At 35.8% G+C, this 27,689-nt stretch overlaps 3 protein-coding genes and 1 long non-coding RNA gene across 5 annotated transcripts; 1 reads left to right on the top strand and 3 right to left on the bottom strand.

Moving 5' to 3' along the window:
- The first annotated feature begins 814 nt into the window (after positions 1 to 814).
- On the top strand, positions 815 to 1,944 carry LOC131014816 (uncharacterized). The gene is made up of 3 exons (XR_009098331.1): positions 815 to 1,288; positions 1,368 to 1,562; positions 1,799 to 1,944. It is a non-coding gene; the product is annotated as an uncharacterized LOC131014816 (long non-coding RNA).
- Positions 1,917 to 10,186, bottom strand: LOC131014815 (kinesin-like protein KIN-UC). The gene is made up of 22 exons (XM_057942912.1): positions 9,614 to 10,186; positions 9,074 to 9,171; positions 8,763 to 8,885; positions 8,254 to 8,436; positions 7,866 to 8,087; positions 7,569 to 7,719; positions 7,231 to 7,380; positions 6,737 to 6,825; positions 5,933 to 6,145; positions 5,673 to 5,807; positions 5,434 to 5,568; positions 5,014 to 5,193; positions 4,609 to 4,788; positions 4,341 to 4,466; positions 4,011 to 4,139; positions 3,676 to 3,811; positions 3,431 to 3,523; positions 2,995 to 3,120; positions 2,799 to 2,924; positions 2,564 to 2,707; positions 2,369 to 2,497; positions 1,917 to 2,256 (listed from the first exon to the last, which is right to left on the bottom strand). Exons 1-22 carry the CDS (start codon positions 9,822 to 9,824, stop codon positions 2,096 to 2,098), a joined length of 3,240 nt encoding a protein of 1,079 aa, XP_057798895.1. The 5' UTR covers positions 9,825 to 10,186; the 3' UTR covers positions 1,917 to 2,095.
- A 6,382-nt stretch (positions 10,187 to 16,568) lies between these two features.
- LOC131014817 (uncharacterized) lies at positions 16,569 to 19,786 on the bottom strand. 2 transcript variants are annotated; one of them, XM_057942914.1, is made up of 7 exons: positions 19,542 to 19,786; positions 18,971 to 19,466; positions 18,421 to 18,519; positions 18,233 to 18,277; positions 17,664 to 17,801; positions 17,098 to 17,457; positions 16,569 to 16,828 (listed from the first exon to the last, which is right to left on the bottom strand). In XM_057942914.1, the coding sequence occupies exons 2-6, from the start codon at positions 19,370 to 19,372 to the stop codon at positions 17,101 to 17,103; spliced, it is 1,041 nt and encodes a 346-aa protein (XP_057798897.1). In that variant the 5' UTR covers positions 19,373 to 19,466; positions 19,542 to 19,786; the 3' UTR covers positions 16,569 to 16,828; positions 17,098 to 17,100. The 2 variants fall into 2 exon arrangements, with proteins under 2 accessions (XP_057798897.1, XP_057798896.1); XM_057942913.1 differs by having other exon boundaries at positions 16,569 to 16,832.
- Positions 19,787 to 22,245: 2,459 nt separating this feature from the next.
- LOC131014818 (glycerol-3-phosphate dehydrogenase SDP6, mitochondrial) lies at positions 22,246 to 27,474 on the bottom strand. Its single transcript, XM_057942915.1, has 7 exons — positions 26,932 to 27,474; positions 25,447 to 25,920; positions 24,653 to 24,984; positions 23,557 to 23,717; positions 23,098 to 23,356; positions 22,627 to 22,931; positions 22,246 to 22,532 (listed from the first exon to the last, which is right to left on the bottom strand). Exons 1-6 carry the CDS (start codon positions 27,287 to 27,289, stop codon positions 22,632 to 22,634), a joined length of 1,884 nt encoding a protein of 627 aa, XP_057798898.1. The 5' UTR covers positions 27,290 to 27,474; the 3' UTR covers positions 22,246 to 22,532; positions 22,627 to 22,631.
- Positions 27,475 to 27,689: the final 215 nt, after the last annotated feature.

A 27,689-nucleotide genomic window follows, 5' to 3' on the forward strand; every position in this document is an offset into this window, starting at 1 on the left:
TCGAATAGTACCTTAGTGTAAAGTATTCGAGTCGAATTGATTAATACACTTGGTTTACGGCTTAACAATCGAAGAAACTTGATATTTTCAAGGTTTAATTTATTTTTCAATTGCAATGTACTCATTGCGTTTTACAATTGATGTAATGTTGATATTTAATTTTAATGAAATGTAGGATTTGAGAATTAAAGAATTTTCTTTTTTAGAGATAAAAATTAAAGAGTTAAAATTGAATAAAATGAAAACTGAGAAATTAGAGCTACTTTTAAAGTCTTTTCCATTGAGTTAAAAATTTGGCTTCATGAAATTAAAATTGGTGGCAAAAAATCAAATTAACTCTACATTGATCACAAAATCTGTTGTACACACGGGTGTACTGTACACTCGGATTGATCTGTACTCAAATCTTGACTTGCATGCTAATTCAAACTTGCATCGTGGCTCAAATTGTGTAAAGAACACTATTAAGTTATGACACTGTTTGTAATTGACACTATTCGATTATATAAATGGCACTGTAACATTTATAGTGTCATTTTCAATTCTATAGTATCATTTATAATTTTATAGTGTCAATTATAAAAAGTGTTATTTATATTTCTGAATAGTGTGTATTATACACAATGTCATTTACAATATTATAGTATCATCTATACACAATGTCATTTGTACACAAAATAGTAATGTTATACTAGTGTCATTTGTATACAGAATAGTGTCAATTACATGCAATGTCATTTGCATCGAATAATATTATTTACACGATTTGAGTTCAGATGCGAGTTTGGATCATGATATAGGTCAGGATTTGGGTACTTGTCCATCTGAGTATACAGTGCACTCGAATTTACCCAAGATCAGGTCTACATTGATTAACCTTACCACCCTTCCAAAATACTGCACTATAAAATCTTCCCCCTCACTCTCCTCTTTTTCTCTCCCTTCTCTGTGTCCCCAACCACCACCTGTAATGGCGGCGGCGGCACCAACATCTGAAATTGCGGACGAAGGACCGGTCCTCAATCTAATCAACAAGCGCCTCCGCGAATTACTGATACCGATGCATGATTAACCATTGGCATTTTCAGTATTGTTGGTCAATTTACTGAATTAAGTGTAATGTTACTTTAATTATGCTACTCTTGTTGGCGATATCCTGTAATTGATTTAGATGCTGGGTTGAGGGAAGAGATGAAGAAAAGTATGGCTTCGGAATACTTTACAACTACTCCACAACCAGAAGTGATTCCTCCATGCTTCTGTGTTTCCTCTAGTCGCTGCAGAGGAGGTAAGATCATCATCATCATCATCATATGGAGTATAAGGTTAAGGTTCTTTTACTTTATATTACAATTTTTGTCTTTTAGGAAAAGCAAACATTTTGAAGATGACAATTTATTTCACCATCTCAAGACTAAACATCCAGATTGGTACAACAAAACGTCACAAACTTAATACAGATCACTTAGAGAATCAGATTATAAATACCTGTATAGAGATTCTTGAGGGAGTGATTGAGAGCCTGCAGTTGAAGTGATCCTTGGCGATGCAGATTTTGTCCAGTATATATATATATATTTTTTTTTTTTTTTTTTTTTTTTGATCGGGCAAAGTCATGTTAGATGTTAGTAGTTAGTTCCCCCATCCACTCCAAGAACCACCTTATCTCTCCATTCACCAAATCCACCTTATATCTCCAATCTCCAATTCGCTCCCAAGAGGGATCGAACCCGGGTCACTTCACTTAAGTGAGGACCCGGTGGCCAGTGGGCTAAGCCCCCTGGTTGATTTTGTCCAGTATATATGGAGCCTATTTCTAACTAACTGCTTTTATTCTCATTTTGGGGCTTGTAAATGTGTTTCTCATGAATTCATTAATACATGTGCTTTACGGCTCAACAATCCAAGAAACTTGATATTTTCAAGCTTTCATTTATTTTTCAATTCATTGCGTTTTCCAACATTAACATGCTTGTACCTTCTCCTGCAAGTGTCACTAATCATGCTTCTATATTTCCTCCAAAATTTTATTTACAAATTTATCACAACTCTCAAAGGTTAAGTCAGTATTTGAATAAAGAAGCTGAGAAACAGCTCAAGCAAGTCTTTGAGCACCATCATTCTCCCCTCGAAAAAACGAACTCAACCTAAGCGTCTTCTTGGCCAAGCTCCGAATGTCTTCTCTGCTCGACTCGTCGGAGATATCGATCAGCTCCTTCACCCCTCCACTGTTTATGAAATCCGCCGCATTGTCCTCTGCAAAAACCAACATGATGGGGCAAAGTTACGTTGCTTTCATGCATAACTAAACGCCTCGTCTAGTTCTCATCTTGCTCAAACATTGTGCAGGAAAAAATGGAGCTCTTACCATTTTGAGCTAAATGGCAAATGGCAAGTTCCAAGTGGCGTCTGGTCGGGGCAGACGCCGTCTTCAAGTTTGCAACCAACCACGACAGACCTCCGTCTTCCATTAGCAGCGAGCGACCCCTCCAGTGTCCTGATGCAAATTTATTTAGATGGCTGTAGATCATAAACAAGTAAACATACATGTGATTTATGATACCTTTCATGATTCTTCTCGACTCACACTTGGCGAAGTTAGCCAATCCTCTTGCAACCTGAGCAATGACTTCAGTGTTCCCCGATCTCGTCATTCCTAATAGAGCTCTGATGGATCCGTCATCTTTCAAAACCGCGTGCAGCTTTTCTGTGTTAGAGAAGGCGACTCAACATGAATGTAGGTATAACGAATCTAAGCACGTATAGATAAGCCGGAAAATCTCATGAAGAGAACTTACCATTTCCACATAGATTTGCGATAGCTCCAGCAACCATCCGAAGTGTTTGAGGATCGTCTGTTCTGGAAGCTGCAGTCGCGAGAAGTTTAGCGCCTCCTCTACTTGTTATCAAACCTTGGTTCACTTCTGAAGGCAGAAGAGGAAGCTTTAGGTATGTTATATGAGTTGATTGAAAAGCATATGAGTTTTGGGATACCATTCATTGCCAAATTTGCTATGGCACCAGAAGCAACTCTCAGTATTGTCGTGTTCTGTGACGACTCCACTAACTTAAGCAGTGCATCTAAACCACCTTCCTGTACAATTCTTTCCTGATTGATGTCTGAAATTGAAATGTTAGTCAGCCTAAGACACTCGAAGCATCCAGAGATAGCAATCACACTGGAACTTTAAGTATAAAAATCATAGAATATAGCAAAATATAAATAAATATTTTTTCACTGGCAGCAGTTTTCGAGCACCCTCAATCGAAATAAAGTCTCTTTCTTCTATAGGTAGGCGATTACAAGAGCTTTTTAAGTATTTCTGCTCATTTAAAAAAATGCAACTGAAATACTTAATTGCCAATAAGCCCGTTTTTAAAAGGCGAAGGATGTGGTCTGCGTGGTCAAGCAAATCGTTCCTTTACATACCTTCGGCTGCAAGGTTGGCAACAACTTTGACTGCATGAGTTTGAACATCTAAATCTCCAGATTCTAACAGTGATAATATCTTTTGGAGACCAACTGCATGATTAAACAAGTTTCAAGCAATAAGAAAATGATAGGAACTATTGGTAACATAATCATACATTTTAGATGTGTGCCAAAAGCACATTGACTCAACGCTCTGGACATAGAAAATGTTGAAGAAAAAGATGCAAAAATCGAGAGCTTGCCTTCCTCGCATATCTTGGTAATCGTATTCCTTTGGCTGAGGATAGTTTCTCTTGACCGGCTAGACTTGTGTGAGCTTTGTGGACTACGTAAAGCTGAAGACTTGGTTATATTTTCATTCACGTAAGATACCTTTTCCTGTAATTTAATATGGTTTAAAATCATAATATCAAATCAAACCATAAATCTATCCATGAAAAACTCTTTCTTAGCCACAACTTAAGCCTCATTCTTCTTTAACCAAGAAAAAAATATGGGAATTAAGCCCTTCTTCATAAGCAAGTCAGAAATAGTTCTGAGAATTGTTTAAGTTCTATGAAGAGGAAACCTTATTCACCTCAAAGCCATCTTCACTTTCTGGTACACCCTTTATTAAGTGAATCAGTTCTGTTTCAGCTTCTTTTCTTCGTTTTTCCTCTTCTTGAAGTGTTAGTCTGACTGCATGAAGTTCATTTCTAAGTATTGCCTGCAAGTTTTGTTAAGCAGGCATTAGTAACTAAAGTAAATTACCATTGTCAATGCAGTAAAAGTGAAAAGTCCTAGTTCCTTGGTGAGTGTGTGTGTGTGTGTGTGAAGAGAATAAATTAAAATTAGACATATTCCACCTTCACTAAGAACTGAAATGTAACATTGAGAATGTACAATCCATGCAGTGTGCTGGGGATACCTTTTCTGATTCTAGATTCTTATTTTGTATGTGTAATAGTCGAAGTTCATCAGTAGTTGCCTCATGCAGCTGATGCACTTCTTGCAATCTCATTCGAAGCTCGGCCAGCTCTTTCTCTGCCGAAGCCTAGAATAAGGAAGAAATAACTGATCTATGAAAAGAATAGAACTTAATAATCATTACGAGGAAATAATGAATTCCATGTTATAGAGAGGAACAAAGATATGAAAGAAGATTCAGAAATTATTAAAGAAAATGCACACTTTACCTTGGATGAAGTTTGATGCTCATGAAGAAGGTTTTTCATTAAATTCAACTCTTCTTCAAGTTCGCCAGCATGTACGCGCTCATCTTCAATCCGTTGATTTAATGAATCTATTCTCTCTTCATACATCTTCGTGGTGTCTGCAAGTGCTTTGCGATATCTGGAGTTCTCGACCTGACTTTTCTGTAAGGGTGAAGAGCAAATCAAAATATCAGATTCTTTGTTATCTGATAAAATTATGATTATGGGAATTGAAGGTTTATTTGTATATAATTTTTGTATCTGAAACAGTATAACAAAATGACGTGATTGTGGCTTTGTCATCAGTTTCAATGAGTAGACACTTAGTATTGGTAAAGAAGAAAAAGAAAAGAAAAAAGTATTCATTCATTAACATGAATAAGGCACCTCAAGCAGCAGATGATAATCAGCTACTTGCTTCTTCATCTTCTCCATTTCTTCTTCAGCACCACTGTTTTGAGCATTCTCGTGTCCTATCTTCTTCGTCAAATCAGCTATTTTCTCCTCGTACATTTGGGTTGTATCAGCAAGTATTTTCTGATATGCCGAGTCATCTAGCTGCTTTTGCTACTACCAGTGAAACAAATAGCATTATCTCTTTGGAAGATGCATGCAAATCGTTCATTGGGAGAGGGGTTTATTTCTTTATTTTTCTATTTTCTTTTTAGTATAGGTAGAAAGACGCTTAGCATGCGCCACTGAGATAGTAACTAATGCGTTACGTAGTCTCCAGTTTTTGTAGAAAAATACGTGTGTTAATAATGCCAAAATACATCATTATGAGGCAGAGAACAGCATTTTCTGTACCTTGTCGAGCTTTAGATTCATCTCTAGACGTGCAACCTCGTCACACAAGATAATGTTTTGTTCTTTTTGGTGTTTCAGATCATCCATAGCATCATTCAAGTCATGTTCCAGACGATTGTTTTCCTCCTCCAAACACTGCAATCAATAAAAGCGATAAGATAGCATAAGCTTAATGTCTTGTTGTAGGGAGATTCAAGAAAATGGTCCTGAAATTTCTGCAAGAATCAGACTTTTGATACCTTAATATCATTCAAACTCGTTGCCAAGCGGGCAACCTCATCAATCAATACTTTGTTTTCTTCTTTCTGACTATCCAATTCTTGGAGTAGCTCCTTCATTTTTGATGTTAATTGAGCATTCTCCTTCTGCAGTAACTGCAGCCCAGACATGTTGTTGAGAAACACCACACAGAAAACGAAACACAAAGGTTGAATTTCCCTTTATATATCGATTCAAACAGAAATAACTACTTGCTCAGGGAATTTTAATGAGCACATACCTCAGACCTAACAGCAAATTTCTTTTCTGCTTCAGCAGAAGAATTTTCAAATTCTTCTAGCAACTTCTTCAATTCATTTTTTTCATTCTCTCTCAACTTTTGTTGCCGATCAATGTCTGCAGAAAGATGATCAACTTGAGTCTCCAGCTTCCTGCATAAGCTTTCGTAATCAAATTCTTCTTTCAGCTTCACTGTATTTACAACTTTCATGGCCTGCAGAAATCAGTCACAAACTCATTTTGATAACTTATATGTACCTAAGAAATAAAAAGGTGCACAACCACGTAATAGATTTTCTCATAACCAATTATCACTATCAATTGCAACACCTTGACAGAAAGAGACAAACTTTATCGACTTTGATGGCACAAGCTCCGCATTGGTATGATACTGTCGACTTAGGGCACAAGCCCGACAGGTTTTCTTTTCGGGCTTCCCCCAAAAGGTATCATACCAATATAGATTCCTGTCCAGTCGTTTACGCCCATAATCTTTTCCATGTTTATTTCATGTAGGATTTATCCTATGCAGCATTTCAATGTATGCTTCTCTCATAACAATTGGAAATATATCCTTGCAGCTCTCTAGTACCAAAGTAGGGCCTAATAATGCTTATCAGAATAGTTTTAGCATGCAGACGAGAAAGGTTCACATAAATGCATTCCGAAACAATGAAGTCGAACATTTATAAGTGTGGATTAAGTTGAATGGGATGATAGAATCCATAAACATGTCAGCATTCTGGCTATCACAAGTCACAAGTTCTAGAATGGTCTAGTGGTCAGGGAGTTACACTAAACTCACCCGTTGTCCGAACATTACAGTACTTGCAGTTTCTGCATGATGACGAGAAGATGGCCCGATTGTTATTATGAGTGAAGTTCTTGCAGAACCTGTTGCATTACACTTGTATCATTTCAAACAGTACATACTAGAGTGAAAAATCCATCAATTTTATGTATACTAGTTCACGAATCACGGTTGTTATTTGCTTTATTGAGTAATAAACTAATAGAAATGTTTTGAGAAAATGGCAAGAAAGTAACTTATATGTGGATGCAAAATATCTTTCGAAAACACTTGCAGCAGCGGACAAAGGGTTGGAAATTTAAGCCTAGCAACATTGTTCTAAATGATAGATGTTGAGTAAAAACAGCAATAGCATAGATATACATATATTCATGCCAAATGAAATGCATGTGTTTTCATATCTATATTTCCAGAACCAATAAAGAAACCCTTTAGTTTGCAGAGTACGATGTAAAGATAACAGAGCATACAAGGACGAGATTATTGACCTCCAAATGAATCCCGAAGCAATCTTGTCAATTTTGAATCTCTAATTGGTATATGAGGACTATTTTCAGCTAGTGCATTTATGCATTTCCCTAGTGAAGTAAGAGAAAGATTGATGAATTTGGCCTCCTCGAGCACGTGGCCTTCACTCCCTACAATAAGGAGAATCCAATAAATAAACAACAGGCAGAGAAACTCACAATGAAAATGAATGATCACTAAGGTACCAAAAACAGAATTAAGGAGGATAAATAAGGTAAAATTCAAATAATTTTTAGTCCGGTTATGAGATGCAAGAGAAGGAAACTGATAATTCAATTCCAAGTTGTAAAAGGCAAACCTGATTTGTCTATTCGTTCGGATCCTGCAAGATCCACTATCAGTAACTTGCTTTTCCGGATAGTCAGCACATGATGGCCTTGTCGACCTGTCGTGATGCCTTTTTCTTGATCCGTTTCTTCTATCTCGTGTGCAGATCTACGAATGTAGACCTACAGAAGGATTTAGCAAAATGAATTGACAAAGGGTGTGCTGATTTGCAGAACAATATGCACTATGATATGTAAAATATTAATGATCCAAAAATGCAATGTAAGAAATGCCAGTTAAAATATTGCTATACAATGTTGCCACATACCATGAGAATCGCGTGGCTACGTGAAGATTCTGTATTCATCTTTGTATTGGCCGCATGACGATTAGCTTCTCCAAGTTGCATTAGTTGCAAGAAGTGGTCGAGTTTCCGTATTTTAACTATTTCGGCTCCAGGCACCGATACTTCTCCAGTCTTTGCATCCTCAACGATCGGAATGTTTGTCTTTTCAGGAGCAAGTAAATCTTGAATAGATTCCATGTATAACTGTTGGAAAACACACATGGTCTTCATCAAATACAAATGAAAAGCATAAATAAAGAAAATCTGAGTTATTTCTCACGATCAAAATTCAAAAGTATATCCATAATTACATTTATCTATCTTAAGCTTGAGCAATAAACCAACTAGCAAGACATAAAAAGACATTTACCTGCAAATAAGAGACTTCTATGGTGTCTGATACCGATGTGCCCGCCAATATGTCCTCCAGAGCTCTAACCATTATTCCACGCTCCGAAGCATCGTCTTTTCCTATCCGGCCAAGTGTGTAGGTCTTGCCGGTGCCTGTCTGGCCATAAGCCATAACCGTGCCATTATATCCATCCAGCACACTCTGCAGCAAGCAAATCAAATACCTTAACAACTTATCATACCATCGAAACCTGCAGGCTTTTAGGCATCTTGGTTCTACCCTAATCAAAAGAATAACTTATTTTGTTCAAATAAGTTTACAAAGGGGAAAGGGCAATAGTTTCTCTTTAACAAGTACATTCATGCTAGTATCTCAACTCAGAAACAAATTAGCTATATCATCACAAAACCTATGAAAATCCTCCTGAGAAAACCACTCCGCATTCCCACAAAAGAAAGAGTAATGAGAGCATATTAGAATTATGGAGTGTAACTCGTGAGTACGTAACATACTGGATTCCAACTTACCTCAACGACAGGCTTTGCTACCGCCTCATATACGCGCTTCTGAGATGCACTTTCAGTGAATAATTCATCAAATCTGTAAGACTCAGAACTCCAGTTGTTTTTTCTCAACTTTAATCTTTTGAGCTGCATAATGGCAAATTTTTTTATTAATCACTAAAGAGGCTAGTGCCACGATGTTATGATCACATTCTAGAATGCAAGGGAAAACATCTGGCAAACCATAAAAATAATTGCAGTGTACGAATAGAAACGTAATTCAGATTGATAAAAATGAAAAACTAAGCACTGACTTAGCAATGTGCAAGCAATACCTCAGGCTGAAGTTCTACGCAATCAGCATGATCGACATCAGAGAGATCCTCGGCATTTTTAGGTCGGATTCTAACAGCAACTCTCACTCTTTCGGATTCTAATGGCATGGAGAAAGAGGCACATCAAAATTTATATCAACCAAGTTACATCTTCAGATCATGATCACAATATGATGACACTTTCCAAGTCTCATACCACTTCCATCACTTCAACATCACCTTCCATTGGAATGTATCAATTTTCCACATTCAGCAAGATTTCCCATCAGCTAGTAGCAACCACTTACAACATTCTTACCATTTTGCAAGATTTATTGTTGCTGATCAAAATCTTCTCTTTCTTCAGTTAGTAAGGGACACAAATTATACCCAATCACTCTGTATAACTAAAGTCCCATATCATTGAAATAAACCATAACTCAAAACTCCCTGTTCTAATCAGTACTATGTAATTCTCCATATCCACAAACACGTGCGTAAATATATATGTGAGTGTGTTTACATACAAAGACACCAAGGGGGAGAGAGAGAGAGGGAAACCTTGGTCAGAATCAAGAGGGAGAGAGCGAGTTCTTGAAGTTGGCGTGACAGAGCGTCTGGAATTGGAGGGTGCAGCTTTGGAACGGACAGAATGCGGCTGGCCTTGTGCACCGCCGCCGTTATTTCTCAAAGAAGCAGACTGCGGCGACGACGATGGCCGGGGCCTCTCAGGCTTGTGCGATGCTCTGCCCACATTCCCCAAAGAAGCCATCTTTTTTCACGCACCACCACCTCCACTATGTGAAACTAATGGTTTCCCTCTCTCAAGCTGACAACTTTAGAGAGAGAGAGAGAGAGAGAAGGTGAGAGAGGGAGAGAAAGTGATTTGTTGAATGCTCCAACATTGAGGCCGGCACGATTACTCCCAACTCTTTTCACTCATTAAATTACTAAAAAAGATTTCATTTTGATGAATTCCCGCGTTGAGTTCACGGTCTTGGTTCATATCATTGACATCTGAATTCTGAATGATAAACTAAGGAGAAATCTTTTTCTTGGACTTTTGTCTGTTCAAATTGGTGTCAGCAAATTATCATTCCACTTTCAGAAGCTCTGCTTCTGCTGCAATTTAATGCCATAAAGACAACTCCATGTACTACTAATATTTATAAGCAAAATAAGTGCACTTTTTTTTTTATGAAAACTAACAAAATGCCAAAATATTGATAATTACAATAAAACTATACTCATGATTAATCTGAAAATGTTAACAAAAGTAACCCGTTTTTATATTTCCTCCAGCAGGTTTTTGACATGCCAAAAATCGGCCTCCTCTATTAAATTAATTCAAATTTATTAGGGGGAAAAAAAAGGTGTTGAATTTTTAGATACTTTGTATATTTATTTCAATAGTTCAGAATTTTTTTTATTAAATGGCCAATAGTTTATAATGACAACTGTTATATTTCACTATTTTTATTAGAAAAATGATAATATCGAATTTAGAAAAGAAAATTGATCCCTCAATAATAATATTAATATATTAGAAAAAACAATAGTTCAAAAATAAGGAATTCTGATTATCTGTATTGTTCTTTTCTTAGTCAGAACTATATTATAAAAAAATATAATGGAGCCAAACGTTGGAGCCACGAAAAGAGACATGGTCCGCTTCCAAATATTCTTGCCAATATAAATAAATGTGACATATCAAGAAATCGAAAATATCAAAAAGTTATCTATATCGTAATTTCATAATCTCATTGGAATTTGGACCACTGTATCCTAAAAGATTTTATTCATTAATTGCAATCATTTACGGTAAAAAAAAATAAAAAATTCAGCTACTATTTGCAACTTTAACCTATTTAAATTTCAACAATAGTTACTATAAATCCGGTACGCTTCTTTTTATCAAATTTCGAATGTGTTTTATTTAACTCAACTTGTTTGATCTGTAACGCTTTTGAGTTTGAAATCATGTTGAAATTCATTAAAAATTAAATGACATAAGGAAAGACTGTAACATTGTCTTATTGTGGTACAATTTATTGAACGGGTGGTACACATGTGACAAGCAACATGGGTTGCCGGCGAAATACAGGCTGTTGCCATTGCAAACACTTGTTCAAATCTTGAAATTAATTGATATCATTATTGTCCCTCTCAAATTTTAAATAATCGATCAATTTATAATTTGACTTGTAGAAGAGATGGCGTATTGAATGATTTAAATAAACCATGTTCATAGATCAATACGTAGATGAGTACATTAATTCATCTAATTCAACAGCAATAATTTGATTTATATGATATATAATCAATAGAATCGAGCGGAATATTATTGTCTATATATAATGGACATAAAATATTTTCTTGAATTGTCCAATTTATAGTAGTATTAAAAAGAACTAATATTAAGCTTGTGTGCGGATAGTTTTCCTACATTTGTGTGATGTAGAGGTCTCACCTGCGTGCGAGTTGCTTATATTTGATTATATAGTAAATATCTCTTGTAATTCTCAAAAAAAGAACTAAACTCATATTGGTTTTGAACATAAAAATATGAACAAAATATGTTGGGACGGTGGAGTATTTGTGTTATATACATACTGGTTTTGAACGTAAAAATATGATTTGAGTTAATTTACTACATATTTTACAAAAATTGAGTGCTAGATTTTTCTTTGATCTACCATTATGTCAATACAAAAAATTGATTAAGAATATGAATATAATGTAAGCATTCCTCAAAATATAATTTGATGCAAAATTTGGGTTGTAATCTATTTAACTAAATTAGGCTTTATCTACATATTCGAATGTGACTGTTAGTTTGAGCAATAAATGTAAGTTTGATTTGAGATTTCCTAAAGTCTTGAGATTATTGTAATGTGGGACAAGATCATTTAACTTCCCCTTCAATTATTTCCAGCTTTGAATGATGAATCTCAATTTCTTTTTTATTTTTTCTAGTACATGGTAACTTGTCATTGCTATTTTCGATGTGTACCGATTAAATGCATGATCATGTGCAATAGTAAAGATAAACCACACTTGCAAAACTATAAGTGTAACAGATCAAGACCTATAAAAACGTAAATGAAATTGTAACTTGAGACATTTACTAATTCAACTGTAATTCATTTTGGAGAAATTATGCTCTAGTTTATCGAAAGTGTTAATACATAAGAGTACCCATTTTTATATAGTAAAAATAAATTTTACCCACTCAAATAAAAACATAAAAAAATACCCATTTTTGTGTTAAATGACTAAATTAACCTTCTATATAAATGGGCAAACCCTAATTTCCTCTCATTCTCTCATTTCTCTCTCTCTCTACCCGCTCTCTCCTCTCTCTCTATACACGCGGCCCTCTCTCTTCTCTCTCTTTCTCTCGATCTTTCTCTTCCAAGCGGCGCCGCCGCATGCTCCCACGGCCACTGCCAACTCCGTCACCCACGACGAGGCCAGAAGTAGAGCTACCAACCCCGGCAGCGGCGCATCCGCCGTCGGATCTCAGCCGGCACCGATTTCTCTCTCTCTCTCTCTCTCGATCTGTCTCGATTTCTGCTTCTGATCGCCTCAGCGCCCGTCCTTCACCACGCCGCCGCCTCAGCGCCGCACCGCCCTGGATCTGCATCGCCGCCGGATCTGCAGCGCCCGCGCAGTCTGCAGAAGCACCAGAGACTTCGCCTTCTGCCGCGCCGCCGTCTACTTTACTGAAATGCAAGAATAGTCAGTACGAAATCTATTGTGGTGGAGCAGCATGTTTAAAGATGAATTTCATCTCCGACTATTTTTTTTTTTAGTTTTATGGTGATTTGTATTCATAATCACGCAATTGGAATTCGAAATTTTGAGAAATGAGATTTTACCTTGATTCAATTGGCAATCTCGAGTTTTTCTTTCTGTAATTATTTGTTCTTGGTGGATTCTGGTATTTGTGTTCCAACTTGAATGATGAATGATGTGATGAGATCGAGGCTCATGACTTTGTACAAATGTTCTTGAATTCACAACCAGGTTTATGAATTCACAACTGAATTATCGGCGTTGGTTGTGAATTCACAATTGAAATAGTGTTGATTGTGAATTCAAGTTTTATTGGTTGTGAATTCATAACTTGAAATAGTGTTGATTGTGAATTTAAGTTTTATCGGTTGTGAATTCACAACTCGAAATAATGTTGGTTGTGAATTCACGCGAATTCACAACCAACACTTGTTATTCACAACCAATACTTGAATTCAGTTGTGAATTCGAGTTGAATTCACAACCAGTGAACAGTGGGTATTTGTAAAAATTTTATATGTAAGGGTAAAATGATAAATGTGGGTATTTTTTTAAGTTTTTATATTAGTGGGTAAAATTTATTTTTACTATATAAAAGTAGCTATTTTCAAAATCCACTTTATGAAAACTAGTTTTCGCCTTCAGAAAAGAAAAAGTGCAGACTTCCAAAAAAAAAAAAAGTGCCCAAAATGGAAATATGTATAAAAGCCCCAACAGTTTGCTTACGGGGTCTTCTTCAATTGTTTGCCCACTGTTCCAGTGGAAGTATTGTGCGTTCACTTTATTATTATTATTATTAGGGATTAGGGATAAGGTGCAAATATGTCCTTAATGTTTACAATTTAATGTAAAAATACCCTTAAAGTAACTTTTGTGCATAAATGTACAAATTTCCAAATGAATGGTGCAATTATGCCCTTACAATTAACAAAGTTCAAACATCTATCAAATTTCCTTCAAAAAATTTTTTTGTTCACTTATTTTTCCCTCGAAAATTTCTACAAAGAGCCAAATTTCTTTAATAAGACAAACATATATTTTTCTTGTTATTTCTAATAAACGTGGATAGCTTTAATTAATTTCGTTAGCAAGCCCTCTAGCTTTATAGAGGAAAGCCTCTTCCTATCTACTGTTACAAACGGGGTGCACGATCGAGAAAACTATTACAACTAAAACTAAAACAATTGGAGCTAGAGAACTGAACTAAGAAAATAAAGAAATTAGAAGTAACAACGTGACTAGAAACAGAATTACAAAGCGAATAAAACAAACTAGATGAAAGCGTCGAGTCGAGGTGGAACTCTTCCCGCAAGAAGATTATCGCCCCGGTAGTGCTCACGGTGTAGGTGTATCTTCCCCAAAGGTAAAACGACGAACGTCTCGTCGGATGTAGCACCACAATCCGGCGAGCTCCGGCGAACTGAAATTGGATCGAGAACTGAGCAGTATGCAGTGAGAGAGAGTGAGAAATGCAGATTTTTTTGTAGAGCAAAATGCCATGCTTCTAGTCCACTATTTATAGGCTGCTCAAGCTCATTAGGGAGATTAAATCCTCAATGAAGAGGATTAAAACCATGGACTGTTATGGGTGTTACAAATTCAAAAGCATTTGAATTTGTTGTTACATATTGATTTTGCATCAATGACAGAAATCAACCTCCTGTGCAGTTTTCGAAACTGCTGCAACTCTTCAAGGCTTGGGCTGAAACGGGTGGGCTTTAGTTGGGCTGAGAACACAAATACAATTGGGCCGAAAAATTAATAGTCCACAAAAGCCCAAAAGTATTTTGTCCAAAAAATTATATAGTTTGGACCCAAACGCCACCCAAAGCACCAATTGCCAAGATCCAAGTCCTTGGCCGCGGCCCGTACCCGACCCGCCCGTCCGGCGGCGTCCGTCCGTCCGATCGATCGATCGATCGTCGGCGGCGGCGCGCGAGGCCAAGGCCTTCATCCAAGCCCACTAGCAAGCCCACAAGTTATTAGCTCCATGAGCATTGCTATTCTTATACAAGAGTATTCTTCCCTTGTTTTCCAATGTGGGACAACAACACATTACAAGTGTTATTTTCCTTCTCAACACCCAAACTTTGATATACAATATCTCACTCACCGGAAATCGGTTTTGAGACTTCAAGTATACCACGTTCATCTACTCGAGACGTAGATTAACATCCAATAATTATTTCAATTAAATAACGAATATTTAATTAAATAATTAAATTCAGATATGGTCCAAAACCATATTTCCAACATCTACAAGATATCAAGATCAACATTTAAATACAGATGATAGGATCTGTGTTCTTATCAATATTGTCAACTAAAACAAATTTCAAAAACTCTTTTTAATCTTGAGTTCACATTCAACTTGGAAGCTCAGCTCAGTTATCCTCTTAAGAGTATCATCATTGAGATATAAACAAAATATATACTCCCTCCGTCCACGAAAAAACTTCCTATTTTTCTATTTCGGGACGTCCACGAAAGAACTTCCTACTTTTTCCTATTTTGGGACAATACCCCACCACTTAAAAAATACTCCCCTTTTAAGACAATTCCCACCACTCAAATAACATTAATTAAAACAACACAATAAATTATTAATACTTTTTCACAATTCCCAATACACTTTACAACTTTTTCTCCACTCTCAATACACTATACAACATTTTATTAAAACCCGTGCCACTCCCTCCTAGGAAGTTCTTTCATGGACGGAGGGAGTATAAGATTTCTTAAAAAAAATTGCTTATATATATATATGTAATGAAGAACAACCGACCAAATGAAGAAATTTGTTGTAATGATGATTGTACATTAATACATGAACCCAAATGATGAAATTTAATGCACGAAGCAAAACTCCAATCTAATGATAAAATAAGAGATAAATTAAAAAAGTTCGTAACACAATATAATGTTTCATCTCAAAAGGTTCAACTTGCCAATAAACCTCCCACACATACTGATGACTCTGTCGAAACAAACTACATACAGCAAAACCATTTGTTTTGTAAAATCCAAATCTCTCATAAAATAAGAATAAGCTAATATATTATGCTCATATTCCATCATAGACCATAGTGATCGCCAAAAAGACATAACATACAAATACATATTTTATCACAAAAGTATCACACTCCCTCATGGGCCATAAAACCATAGTTAGTTTGGCTCTTTGTAGAAAATTTCGAGGGAAAAATAAATAAACAAAAAAAAAATTGAAGGAAATTTGATAGATGTTGAACTATGTTAATTGTAGGGGCATAATTGCACCATTTATTGAAAATTTGTACATTTACGCACCAAAAGTTACTTTAAGGGTATTTTTGCATTAAATTGGGAGTAAACATTAAGGGCATATTTGCACCTCATCCCTTATTATTATTATTAACTTGATAAAGGGATTTAATCATTTGAGAGATAAGATGGGCTTCATAATTGGACACCAAAACACGGCCCAATTAATAGCTTCACTTATTTAGGGCCCAATGAAAATCCTTTAGGAAACGTACTCCAATACATCCAATAAACTGAAATTTTAAATTTGGAAATTCAATTGCTTTAACTTTTTTTAGAGCATCAATTGCTATTAACTATGTAGTGTGATCGACTGATTATATCAAAAAAGAGAGAGAGAAAGAACAATGTAGTATGATTTCGTTTTGATTAGATTGGGTAACGAGAATGATTTCAAATGAGCATCTTCACATTATTAGCACTTCATTATTATTTTTTATTATTAAATCACAACTCTTTAGAAACAGTACAATATCAGTTGGCCATAAAAAAAAATCAAAAACAAAACAAAACAAATCTACAAACAAAAAAGAAAGAAAACAACACCATTTTCCCTAGTTGTTGAGACTTGAGAAGATTTGTAGAGCTTTACAGTTGGTCTTTGGCTGCACCTTCATATGCTCAAAATCATGCTGCTATGCTATGCCTCCCAAAATGTTCATCTACAACTCGGATCTAACTGATCAAACACAACATTTAAATTCTTTGATGAGAGAGAGGCGATAGAGAAACAATTTCTATTACAACACCCTAGTTAGAACTCACCCTAAAGTGTTATAAACAACATCGCTCAACCCATACTTAACGGATGCGGGATGAATCATGAAAATTTATTCAAAATTCAACATTCAAATTGGGATGAGATCTTCTTTGGAAGAAGGGGAATATTGCAAGAAAACCTAATTTTCATTTAAGAAATATAAAGTAGAAGAGGTTGGAGGTACCTTCTAGTCAGCGCTGAGATTTAGGTCACTGTGACCAAGGTTGATTCTTTGAATCTTCAAAGGTACAGTTTTCTCTAAAACTGAGACATTGATGTTGTTCCAAACATCTGACTTTGTCGGGAGCTGAGCGATTTTCTCGGCAATCACCATATCTTCAGGAAGTACGGAACCAAACACGGTGTATGCATTTCGCCACTCTTCATGATTTGCAAGGCTTATGAAGAATTCGGGGCCGGATCCAACCCATGCCACCGAACCCCTTCTTATGGTTGGGCAGTGCTCTGATGGAATCGGGTCGAATGTCACCGCTAGGGCTTCTAGTGTTCCTTGAATAAGAGCAAATGGAGGGCCATATGAAGCCTGACAAGTTTAAAAGTAGGAAGTTTTGAAGATTCTTAACGAGAAAAATAAGCCTATGTAATCCAAAAGATTTTATATAGGCCTAGTATACGAAACGAGATGCATCCATAAGGCACCATATTGAGCTTAGTAGCAAAATATGGCTATGAAAGCAAGAACTTGAATTTCTTTTAAAGGTATATAAGAAGAAAAAGTTATAGCCTTACATCTTTTATGTGGTTTCCCTTAATATCCCAAAACTGACCCCGGCTTTCTGCTCTATAAAAATGGCAACCTGCACAATGTCGCAGAGCCAACAACTCTAACATGTATGCAACTGAATGTGGGGAGCAATCAGGCAAAAGCTGTGAACAAAATAGAAAATTCGTTAAAACCCAAAGACAGAAGAGTTTTGCAAAAATATAAAGCATTTGAACAAGAATCAAGACTTCTACTCGATTGGCCTTTGCTTAAACATGGTATTTGGTAGACTTTAAAACAAATTATATCAGGCGGCTGTCTCAGTTTGCTTAATTTATGGTCTAAAGTCGGGCGTTGCTCAAATCAGGGGAATGATAATTTGACACAAAAATGATAATAATATTTAACTTTTTTTCTTCAAACTCATGTAAAGCGATAATAGTATTTAACTTTTTTTCTTCAAACTCATGTAAAGCATTATGCAGGCAGAGAATTGAAGCTCGATTTCCTTCAAACAGTGTAATAACCTCAACATTTGAGGTTTTGATGAAAATGAGTCTAGTTTTTACCACATACAAAGGACATAAGATTTTACCTTGATGTGAAGAGTTCCATACTCCGTCTCTAACGCAATAATGCCCTTCAAGAAGAAACAGAAGCGAATTGTTAATCCAAGGAACCAAAAATCACAAACTCGTGTGGTGATAACAAAAAATGGTGAGCATTCCACGTAACGAGCAATTGTCATCAAACAACCACATGACATTAGGCGATCATGCATACCTCCCCTCTTCCAAAGATGATACCCGATGTCCACTTTATTTTGTTTCCAGTATCTTGCTTTTCAGGAAGCAGGACATCCTTTTGTTTCTTTAACCAGCACTAAATGACAAAAGCAAAAGGAAAGAAGCTTGTCAATCACACGTACGAAACCTCATCGTTCTAAATTGTAACCTGCATTTCATATACAATCAGTTCGACTTGTAGAATATACGCTATCACTAATGTAATCTGGGAAAATTTTATTAAATGATGAGTGCATGCTACTTTCCTTCAAAACAGAAAATCCATGGGACATTTGCAATACATAATCACTTACTACTCCCATAAACAAGAAGCAAAACAAAGTCCAAATTGCTCTGAGTTCTTAGATAGCCAATTGATCATCACAACAAGATAATTCATCTACCAAAAGCTCTTGAAACAGCAACCAATCATAAAAAGGCCACCAATTCATAATCAACACAACCCAAACTATCATTCAAGAACACAAGACATTATTAAGCAGAACTAACAAACAAGAAAAGAAAAGAAAAAAGTTCGAACTACAAACCTCACCAAATTTCTCCCCACAAGCCTCCTTATTCCCACAGAAGACCCACGAATCACATAGACACGGCCCGTCCTTCCCCGTGCACATCGCTTTGCAAGCCTCGCAGCACTGCTCGGACGAATTGAACTTGAAATCAGTCCCCCACTTGACAGCAGCACCCCACAGCTCCAATTTCGGGATCCCTCTACAACAACCCCCACCTCCACTCACCTCCACCACCTCCGAATTCCCACCATTTCCATCACCAAACCCTAAAGAACTCATCTTTGAATCGCCAGACGACGAGGGTCTCATCACAGTTGACATGAAAACATAGACCATACAGAAAGAGACCAAACCCATAAACAGAAGCACCATAGACCCCCACCTCGCCGGCTCCACTTCACTTCCCCTCCGAACCATTTCACACAAAATCAAGAAACCCAGAAACCACTAAACAATTTCTTGAATTCTTGCCCAGTATATTTCGTCACCTTTCAATCAAATTCTCCCATATCTATTTAGAGTTTTGAGTGAATGCTAAGATATGTGTGGAATAATTGTGCAAGAAAGAATGTTTGAGTGATCTTACTTGACCAGCTGCGGGGGAGACGACGGCGAAGCGTATAAATGGGGGTTGATTTTTGCTCTCCGACGAGCTGTGGTGGAATTTTCTTTAATTTAGTTTTATTTCTTTGGGGTTTTGTAATCTGATTGCATGTGGTGGAATGGAAGCGTTGACTAAGAGCCCAGTTTTGTGATTCCACAGCTCAATAAATTTCGGTGCCATCTCCCCTCAAAAAAAAAAAAAAAAAAAAAAAAAAAAAAAAAAAAAAACGGTGCCATCGTAAATGGTAGATTAAGGTCTCATATTCAAGTTCATTTACACATTATTTTTAAAATTATTTATTTTAAAGAAAATAGTTCGATCTAAACAAATTGTGATGTTTATAAATAAATTGAATTAAATTGTGATATCAGACACGAGCTCTATACAGCTTTACCATATCTTCAACAAAAAAGATGTTTTTAAAAACAAAAACAAGATTATATGTTTTTTTTTTTTAGAAGAACAATATTATATGTAAACATTACATTCATGCAGCCCTAATATAATCAAGTTACATGATTTTTCATTCATTTTTTCATATATATGTTCAATCATCTCTGAAAAATATTCGTTTTTCTATTGAGATATACTCCGTGATTCTCGATTGCAACCACTACATAAGAATTTTCGTTCATATTTTCTTTTTCTTTTCTTAAAACAGTTTTCTATATTAATATATATCTAATCTAGTAATTTTCGATTACGCTCCCTTTCTCAAAATTGGTTATTCCATTTTTTCTTTATAAAGAAGATGTTTTTTTAACAAATACATATTAATAATGTTTTGGTGATACAGTAAACGTTTCGTTCTTTACTATTGAAAATGAATTTATCTAATCTCGAGAACTTATAAACGAATAATTAAACATTTATGTAAAATTTTCAATATCTTGAGACTAGTTTACATATAGTTGACAGAAAGTGTAGGTAGTTAAGTTTGTTTTAAAGCACTTTTATTAGAATTCATATACTCCAGTAGACTAGTTAGGTTTGTGGTTAGGCATTGAATTATTGTTGTACCATAACAGAGGCTTTATTAGTGTGGAGCTCGATTTTTGACTCGGCATTATTTTATGGTGATCAAATTAAAAAAGTGAGGTTAGTATTTAAATTTTCGGAATTATTGATTGCAGTGGAGTATGATGATGAATTCATATAATAAGGTGAAGATTCAATCACTCAAATTTGTTTAGAACATATATACTTGTGTCTAAATATGAAGAATGTATCTAGCACATTTATTTTGTAAGAAGAAAAAAGAATAATATACTTATATATTTATTTTTAAGAATTAAAAAGAGTAATATATTTATATATTTTTTATGACTAATTGTCATGAATTATATATTTGTTTTTTAAGAATAAAAAGTAATATATTTATATATTTATTTTAATTAATTACCATGAATTATGCTATTATAACGTCTGCATTAATTGATTGATAATCATAAAATGGAGAATTTAGAAAAATAGAAATTCTAAATCCTTAAAAGGCCACCTAAAATAAAGAATTTTTGTGGTGGCTATAAAATGTTTCACTAGGCTGGAAGATAGTCCGTCTTTTAAATTATACTGTCTTTTAAATTATCATTTAAATATTTACTAGTACACCCGCTCGTGCGATGCACGATCAATATCGAAATTGAATGATATTTAAATATATATATATATATATATATATATACTACATATTAAATATAATTTAAATATAAGTTAATGCAAACATAAATCTAAAAAAAATAAAATTATCCACGACATAATCTCAAATAAAAAAAAATATGAATTTGAAAACAGTTAACTTTTCAATTTTTAAAATACCAATTAATTAATTTTAACTGATAATGTGTATAGATATATAAATCATCAAATATCAAAAGTAATTATAAATGATAATGAGTATCATTATGTATCATATAATATTCTAAGATGTACAAAACTATTTATTTGCATATAGTTTAATAAATAAAATCAAATCAATAGATAAAAATAAAATAAGTTTGAGACTTTTAATTTCTATAACATTTTTATTTTAATTGTATTTCAAATATAATATATATTAAATTAAAACTCTTGTCATAATTTTTAATTAAATATATATTGAATATTTTATCATTGTTAAATTACAAATTTTAGAAGAAAAAAGAAGAAAACGAAAATAACAAAAATGAAATAGGAGTATAAAAAAGCTAAAAAGTTTTTAGAGTGGAAACGGCAAACAGGGAGTATTTGCTAGTGGAAAAGAGAGTTTCTTTTAGTGGCAAAAAATTAAAACATGAAATAATTGTGATAAGATTGAGGTAGCCTAAAAATAGGCCTAGTTAGTTTGAAATAAAAACTAATTTTCAAATTTTGTCGGTAAATTGTTACCGTTGAACTGCTTCTTTATATATAACCTAGAATTTTCCCTATTTTGTTGAGGTATCAAATATTGAATTTTTTGTTAATTGACAATTAGACCACCAACGGCTGAATGTTTTTATTTTAGAAAAAGAAAAGAAAAGAAGAAGTAGTAATTCATTTGCAAAGAACATCGTAGAAAACGTTACAGCAAAAATGGCTGCAGATCATGGTTCCAAAGAGTCAATTTAGCACACCTTTCCTTAAAAGTTGCAATCATCCGTAGATGCAATATAAATAAATATTACAACTACATAATAATGCAATAAATAAATATTCACTTGTCTCATGATAAAAATCCACTTTTATTTATCATGAAGAATGTTTTTGGTAATAATGATGTGTTGATTTTTATTTGAATCTTGTGTCTAGAGGCAAAAGTTGAAAGGGAGGAGCCCAAATTACATTTTACAGCAACACTAGCGTTCTAGTGATACAGCAGATCAAATGCCAAGACAAACTCCTCAAAAAAGATACTGAGAAACTATAAATTAAAAATAAAATTAAAAAATAAAAAGAAACTATGGACCTTTTTGAGTAGTGAAAATGGACGAAGAAGTTTCCCAGAATGTGTACCTGTGATACGGAAGACGCTTCGAGTCAGCTCAAATGATGATTTCTGATTACTATCTATCATAATTTTAAGAGAAGAAAAAATAATCAAACCTACATGTATTATTTATGTTTGCCATCGTGAAATTGAGCATTTCTTGATGACTTGAAGGTCTCCAGAAATTCTTGAGCCTTTTGCAGTTCCTGCTTTTGCCTCGACTTATCCCATTTGTGTTCTGAAGCCAATATCTCGATGACACGGGGCACAGCTCTCCTGGCAGCATCAGTGTCAAGAAAGGCAAGGCGAGACCTTCTGGCTATGAAGTCGACAGCTGATTCACAATATTCATGACGAGCACAGTATGCAACTTCAGCCTCCAGGATTGGGTACCCGTGGGCTAGTCGCTTGCCCAAATTTTCATTCTGATTCACATAAAAATAACTATTTAGGCTAGAGTAAATGTGCGAGTGAGAGTGATGTCAAAAGCCTATCCACGTTTCAAAAACTATGCAACACGTATATTCTTCAGGATGTTTGCAGGAATCTAGGCAATATGAGTATAAGCAAAATCATAGAGGACCAGTAAACCTGAGCGATAGCAGCTACTCGTTCAGCAAAAGTGCCATAAGCATGTGATAAATGCTTTGCTGCAGCAGTGTCCATTACACCAGGAACAACCTTCCCACCATATGACCTCTTCATGCGCACATACTGCTGGGCTACTATGGTAAAAGAAGCGGGTTCCCATCCATCGGCACCTATAAGCCGTAGGTCGTAAGTCACGCACTTGCTTGCTGGGCTCAACTTTCCAGATTTGATAGCTACATTAACAGCATCCTCTGCCATACTGGAATTGATTTGGGTAAGTAAACAACTGCTTACTGCCAAAATCTAATAATTGAAGGATTAAGCATAGATGAATGGTTGAAAAGAGAGGAGATATATATCACTTGTCATGCTTGTAAACTGGCGAGATATACATAATCAAAAACCTAAGTGGAAATATTGATATGCTCAGTCACTTTATTATGCAACTGATTGATTTACCTTCTATATGTAGTCCACTTCCCACCAGTGATTGTGACTAAACCAGGTAAATCTTCACACACTACGTGATCCCTGGAAATGCTCTCAGTGCTTTTGGCTCTAGGATCAACAGCCAATGGTCGAATGCCACTCCAAGCAGACAAGACATCCGTGCGCCTTACCTAAAATCATTCTTAAATATTACATCTGCCCTTGAAAAATATTGATTGAACAATAATAAGGCTGGAGAGAGACGGCAAAATAAAAGGAGAGTCATCACTCATGCACCTTTCACTAACAAATTCCACCCAGATTAAAAGTTCTTCAAGCTTTAAATAGGAATATTCAACAAAAACGACATTGATAATTCCTTATACTCCCGAGGACGTGAATAAAGCCATAGCGTAAAGACTCTTCACGAATTATCTAAATAGATCATACAACCAACCAAAACAGATAAGTTTACTCTAAGGATATCTTACAAACTAGATAACCAAAAATAAGAGAACCAAAGCTATCATGTGCATGAAGCAGAATTCCAATTTGATCATCTGATCTAGCACTTCCACTGGATCTTACAATTTTCAAAATATATTAAGCAGCTCGAACACGAAAATAAAAATAAGTCAAATTGTAAATTTCAAGTCAAAAAATAAACCAACTCAAATAGGTAAAAAAGTTAAGCATTCACGACCACTATTAAATGTAGCACTCTATTAGGAAACTGTGCCTGAGCTACCAGAGCATAGTATCCACATTAATGTCGGTGCATCTAGCGAGCAGCAAAATATGGAAACTAGCATATGAGGATGTTAAAGTCTAATTTGGAATATATTGGCATTTATTATTCTCAATATATTCTTCCCCTACATCTCCACAGCTGAACCAAAAGAAAGAAGAAGAAATTGATTAGCTGTGAAAGAAATAAAATGGGATAAATTATTTAGCAAACTAGCAACAATTTCCGGAGAAGCCCAAAATTGTGAAAGAAGAAAAGAGGCTGAATTTCTTGGTAATCTGAAAAAGGGGAATGGTAAACACAAACAAACCATAAAGTTAAATAGGTAAGCTGAGATTGATTGGAATGTGACATTCAAGCATATGGTGATTCACAAACCTTAACATTAAGATAATCAGAAATGGCATCCAATATAAATTCAATCTCATCCTCATGCGGCTCTGGTAGCATTGTAATAGAGGTGTTCGAGTCAGTGGTGCCAGCAACTGTTCTTCCCAACCATGGAAGCATGAAGATAACACGGCCATCCTTGGTCTTGGGAACAATCAAGCCCATTCCTTCTGGAGAATAGTAATCGGGAAGCACTATATGGACACCACTGCTTGGGCAGATCATTTCCTTTGCTTCTTTGTCTGCCATCAACCTGACAGAATCACAGAAGGGACCAGCAGCATTTACTACAACTTTGGCATATGTATCAAACTCATTGCCTGCACAGGTTGACAAAGCAAATCATAAAACACCAAATCAATTGCAGCAAATGAAATAACGGTGAGACTTCAGATGCAGAAACAACATTAGAGTCAGCATTCAGGAATGCCTCTGAGTAAAGAAAATAGAGGAAAGGGACTCAAAGATCCCAAGGAGATAGAAAAATCCACTTTCCAGTCTCTCTCAGGTGCATATGCATCAAAACTACAACGGAAAATATGTTATAGCTTCCTACACAGATATTCATGCAGAGTCTGCTGTGTGAATAAATATAAAAGCTCAGAAAAAAATGTCATGATGACGTGTAAAGTCCATCAGAGGCAATGTGCACCACAGATCAAGCAAAAGATGCTCAACACTTCATCTGAGAACTGATCATGTGTGAACATGTCATAAAATAAATAAATAAATCAAGACTCCGAGATATAAATGCTAATAGTTAAGTGAAAGTGAATAGATACCTGTTAAATTATTTCTAATCTGAGCTCCTATTATCCGCCCAGTACCGTCATCCCTAATAAAGGATATAACTTCAGCATGATTCACTACAGCAGCACCTGCTAAAGCAGCCGTACACGCTAATGCAACATTCAAACGTGAATCATTCATCTGTCCATCATAATAAACAACAGTTCCTTTCAAACTCCGATCATTTCCCTTTCTTGCTAAAGTAGGAAAGAGTTCGACAGACTCCTGAGCTGAATAGTATCTTGACAAGTGGAGCAAATGCCTACCAGCTACCAGGTCATACATTTTCAAACCCATCCAGTAGTACACTGCCTCAAACCAGCTAAAACATGGTGTCATACAAGGTAAAGCATTGCAAAGGTGGGGGGCATTCTCAATAACTTGTTTGCGTTCCTCTAAAGCATGGAAAACCAGCTTTAACTGCCCATAATCCAAGTTAAAAACAGCTTTCTCCAAATAACGAACTCCTGAAATGAATGAATGTTTAGAACATATTATGGGTCCTCCAAAGTCATAGTAGAGAACAAAGGACATAAACAAGGAAGGCCAAAATTTAAAAGATTGTCATCCAAACTAATGGAAATCAAGGATTTAAAAGTGAGTAATAGACAAAATGTAAAATATAACTTTAAAATGATGCAGCGGCAGCAATAAAGGATAAAGTACGGATTTTAAGTTTAACAAACTAAACTAAGAAACAATCAAACAGGCAGCTTCTGTAAGAATCTTCTCATTAGGCCAATATCCTCTTATCAGTTTGCAAGCATACATTAAGTGCAATAGTTAGGCGAATAAGTACCAGATTAAAAAGGGGTGGGGGGACTCTAGACGGTCTCTCCTCCACACACAATAGTTTGGTAAGTCCACCAAGAAATTAAATTATAAGTTGGCTTAATCTATAGTGGATGGAAGTAAATCCTGTATTCCACAAACCTCCCAGTTGCTTATCTCTTGGAAACAAATTTAACATCTCATTTACTTTAAAAGTTTTTGTCTATTCCACACAATCAAACAGTTGTTGCACTACAAAATTCTCACTAACACCTAATAGCCAACGCTTAAGTTTTCCAGAGTAAAAGTGTGCAACAGCATCAATGTACTAATACAAAAGCATTTGACTAATTAGGTGAGCAATTGAAGCCTAGATCACTTCTACCTTAACGTTTTTAAGGCTAGTGTACGAGATTAAGTTTGCATTCAACACACAGACCATCTCTGTTACTATAAACAAGCTAAAAGAAGCTACAAATTTTTAGCTGTAGGTAATAAATTTCAGTTTTTGTTCACGTGAAAGAACGGAGTAACTTCTTACTTTTAGCACACTGTCACAGATGCTCCATGACAGTAAACAAAAGTGATCAATGCATCCTCGCCTCACCTCACCTCACCTCATACGCTAACACGGTACAATTCTCACTCCCCAAGGTACAACTCAACGCAGAAAACCAGGTAAACACAAAATTGAAAAAAACGCAGACCTCCATGAATGAGTTTGGTAGACCTCGAGGAAGTGCCGGACGCGAAATCCTCTCTCTCCACAAGCCCGACGCGAAGCCCCCGCGTGGCGGCATCCAGAGCGACCCCGCAGCCGGTGGCCCCGCCGCCGATGACGAGGATGTCGAGGGGGTTAGCGGCGCTGGAGCCGATCAAGGCGGACTCCTGGACGGCGCGCGACGGCACGGCGGCGAAGGGGTCCGCGATTCTCTGCTTGACATTGGTGAGGGCGGGAGCGCGGTCGCTGGCGGCGATTTGAGGGTTGCTGAGGACGGTGAAGTAGGCACCGCCGGCGACGGCGGCGACGGCGCCGAGACGTCGGAGGCGTATGGAGGCTGCCATGAGGATGAGGGGGAATTTGCGATCAGAATACTGGAAATTGTGCGAGTGCGAGGTGTAGGATCAGAGTATGGGAAGAAGAAAAATGGATTGATTCAGTTATGGGACTCAACTTTAACATATACTGTCTTGAAATTGCGAATAGAATATACTTTATATTATAATGGGGATGGTGCTATACCTTCTGCGATGCATTTATTTTGACTTTTTATATGTGATACTCAAATTTTGAATAAAATCATGTTGTTGTAACATAATATGGAAAAGTAATTTGCATAAATTTTATTTTGCTTTACTTTTTCTGTTTATTAGTTTTTAAATAAAACTTATAATTAAATTAATTGTATCTATAACTTGTGAGCTTCACGGTTGGGCCCATATGTAAAAGAATTAATTAAATTTA

This window comes from Salvia miltiorrhiza, chromosome 3 (genome assembly GCF_028751815.1).
Source record: "Salvia miltiorrhiza cultivar Shanhuang (shh) chromosome 3, IMPLAD_Smil_shh, whole genome shotgun sequence".
In the NCBI taxonomy this organism is placed as follows: domain Eukaryota; kingdom Viridiplantae; phylum Streptophyta; class Magnoliopsida; order Lamiales; family Lamiaceae; genus Salvia; species Salvia miltiorrhiza.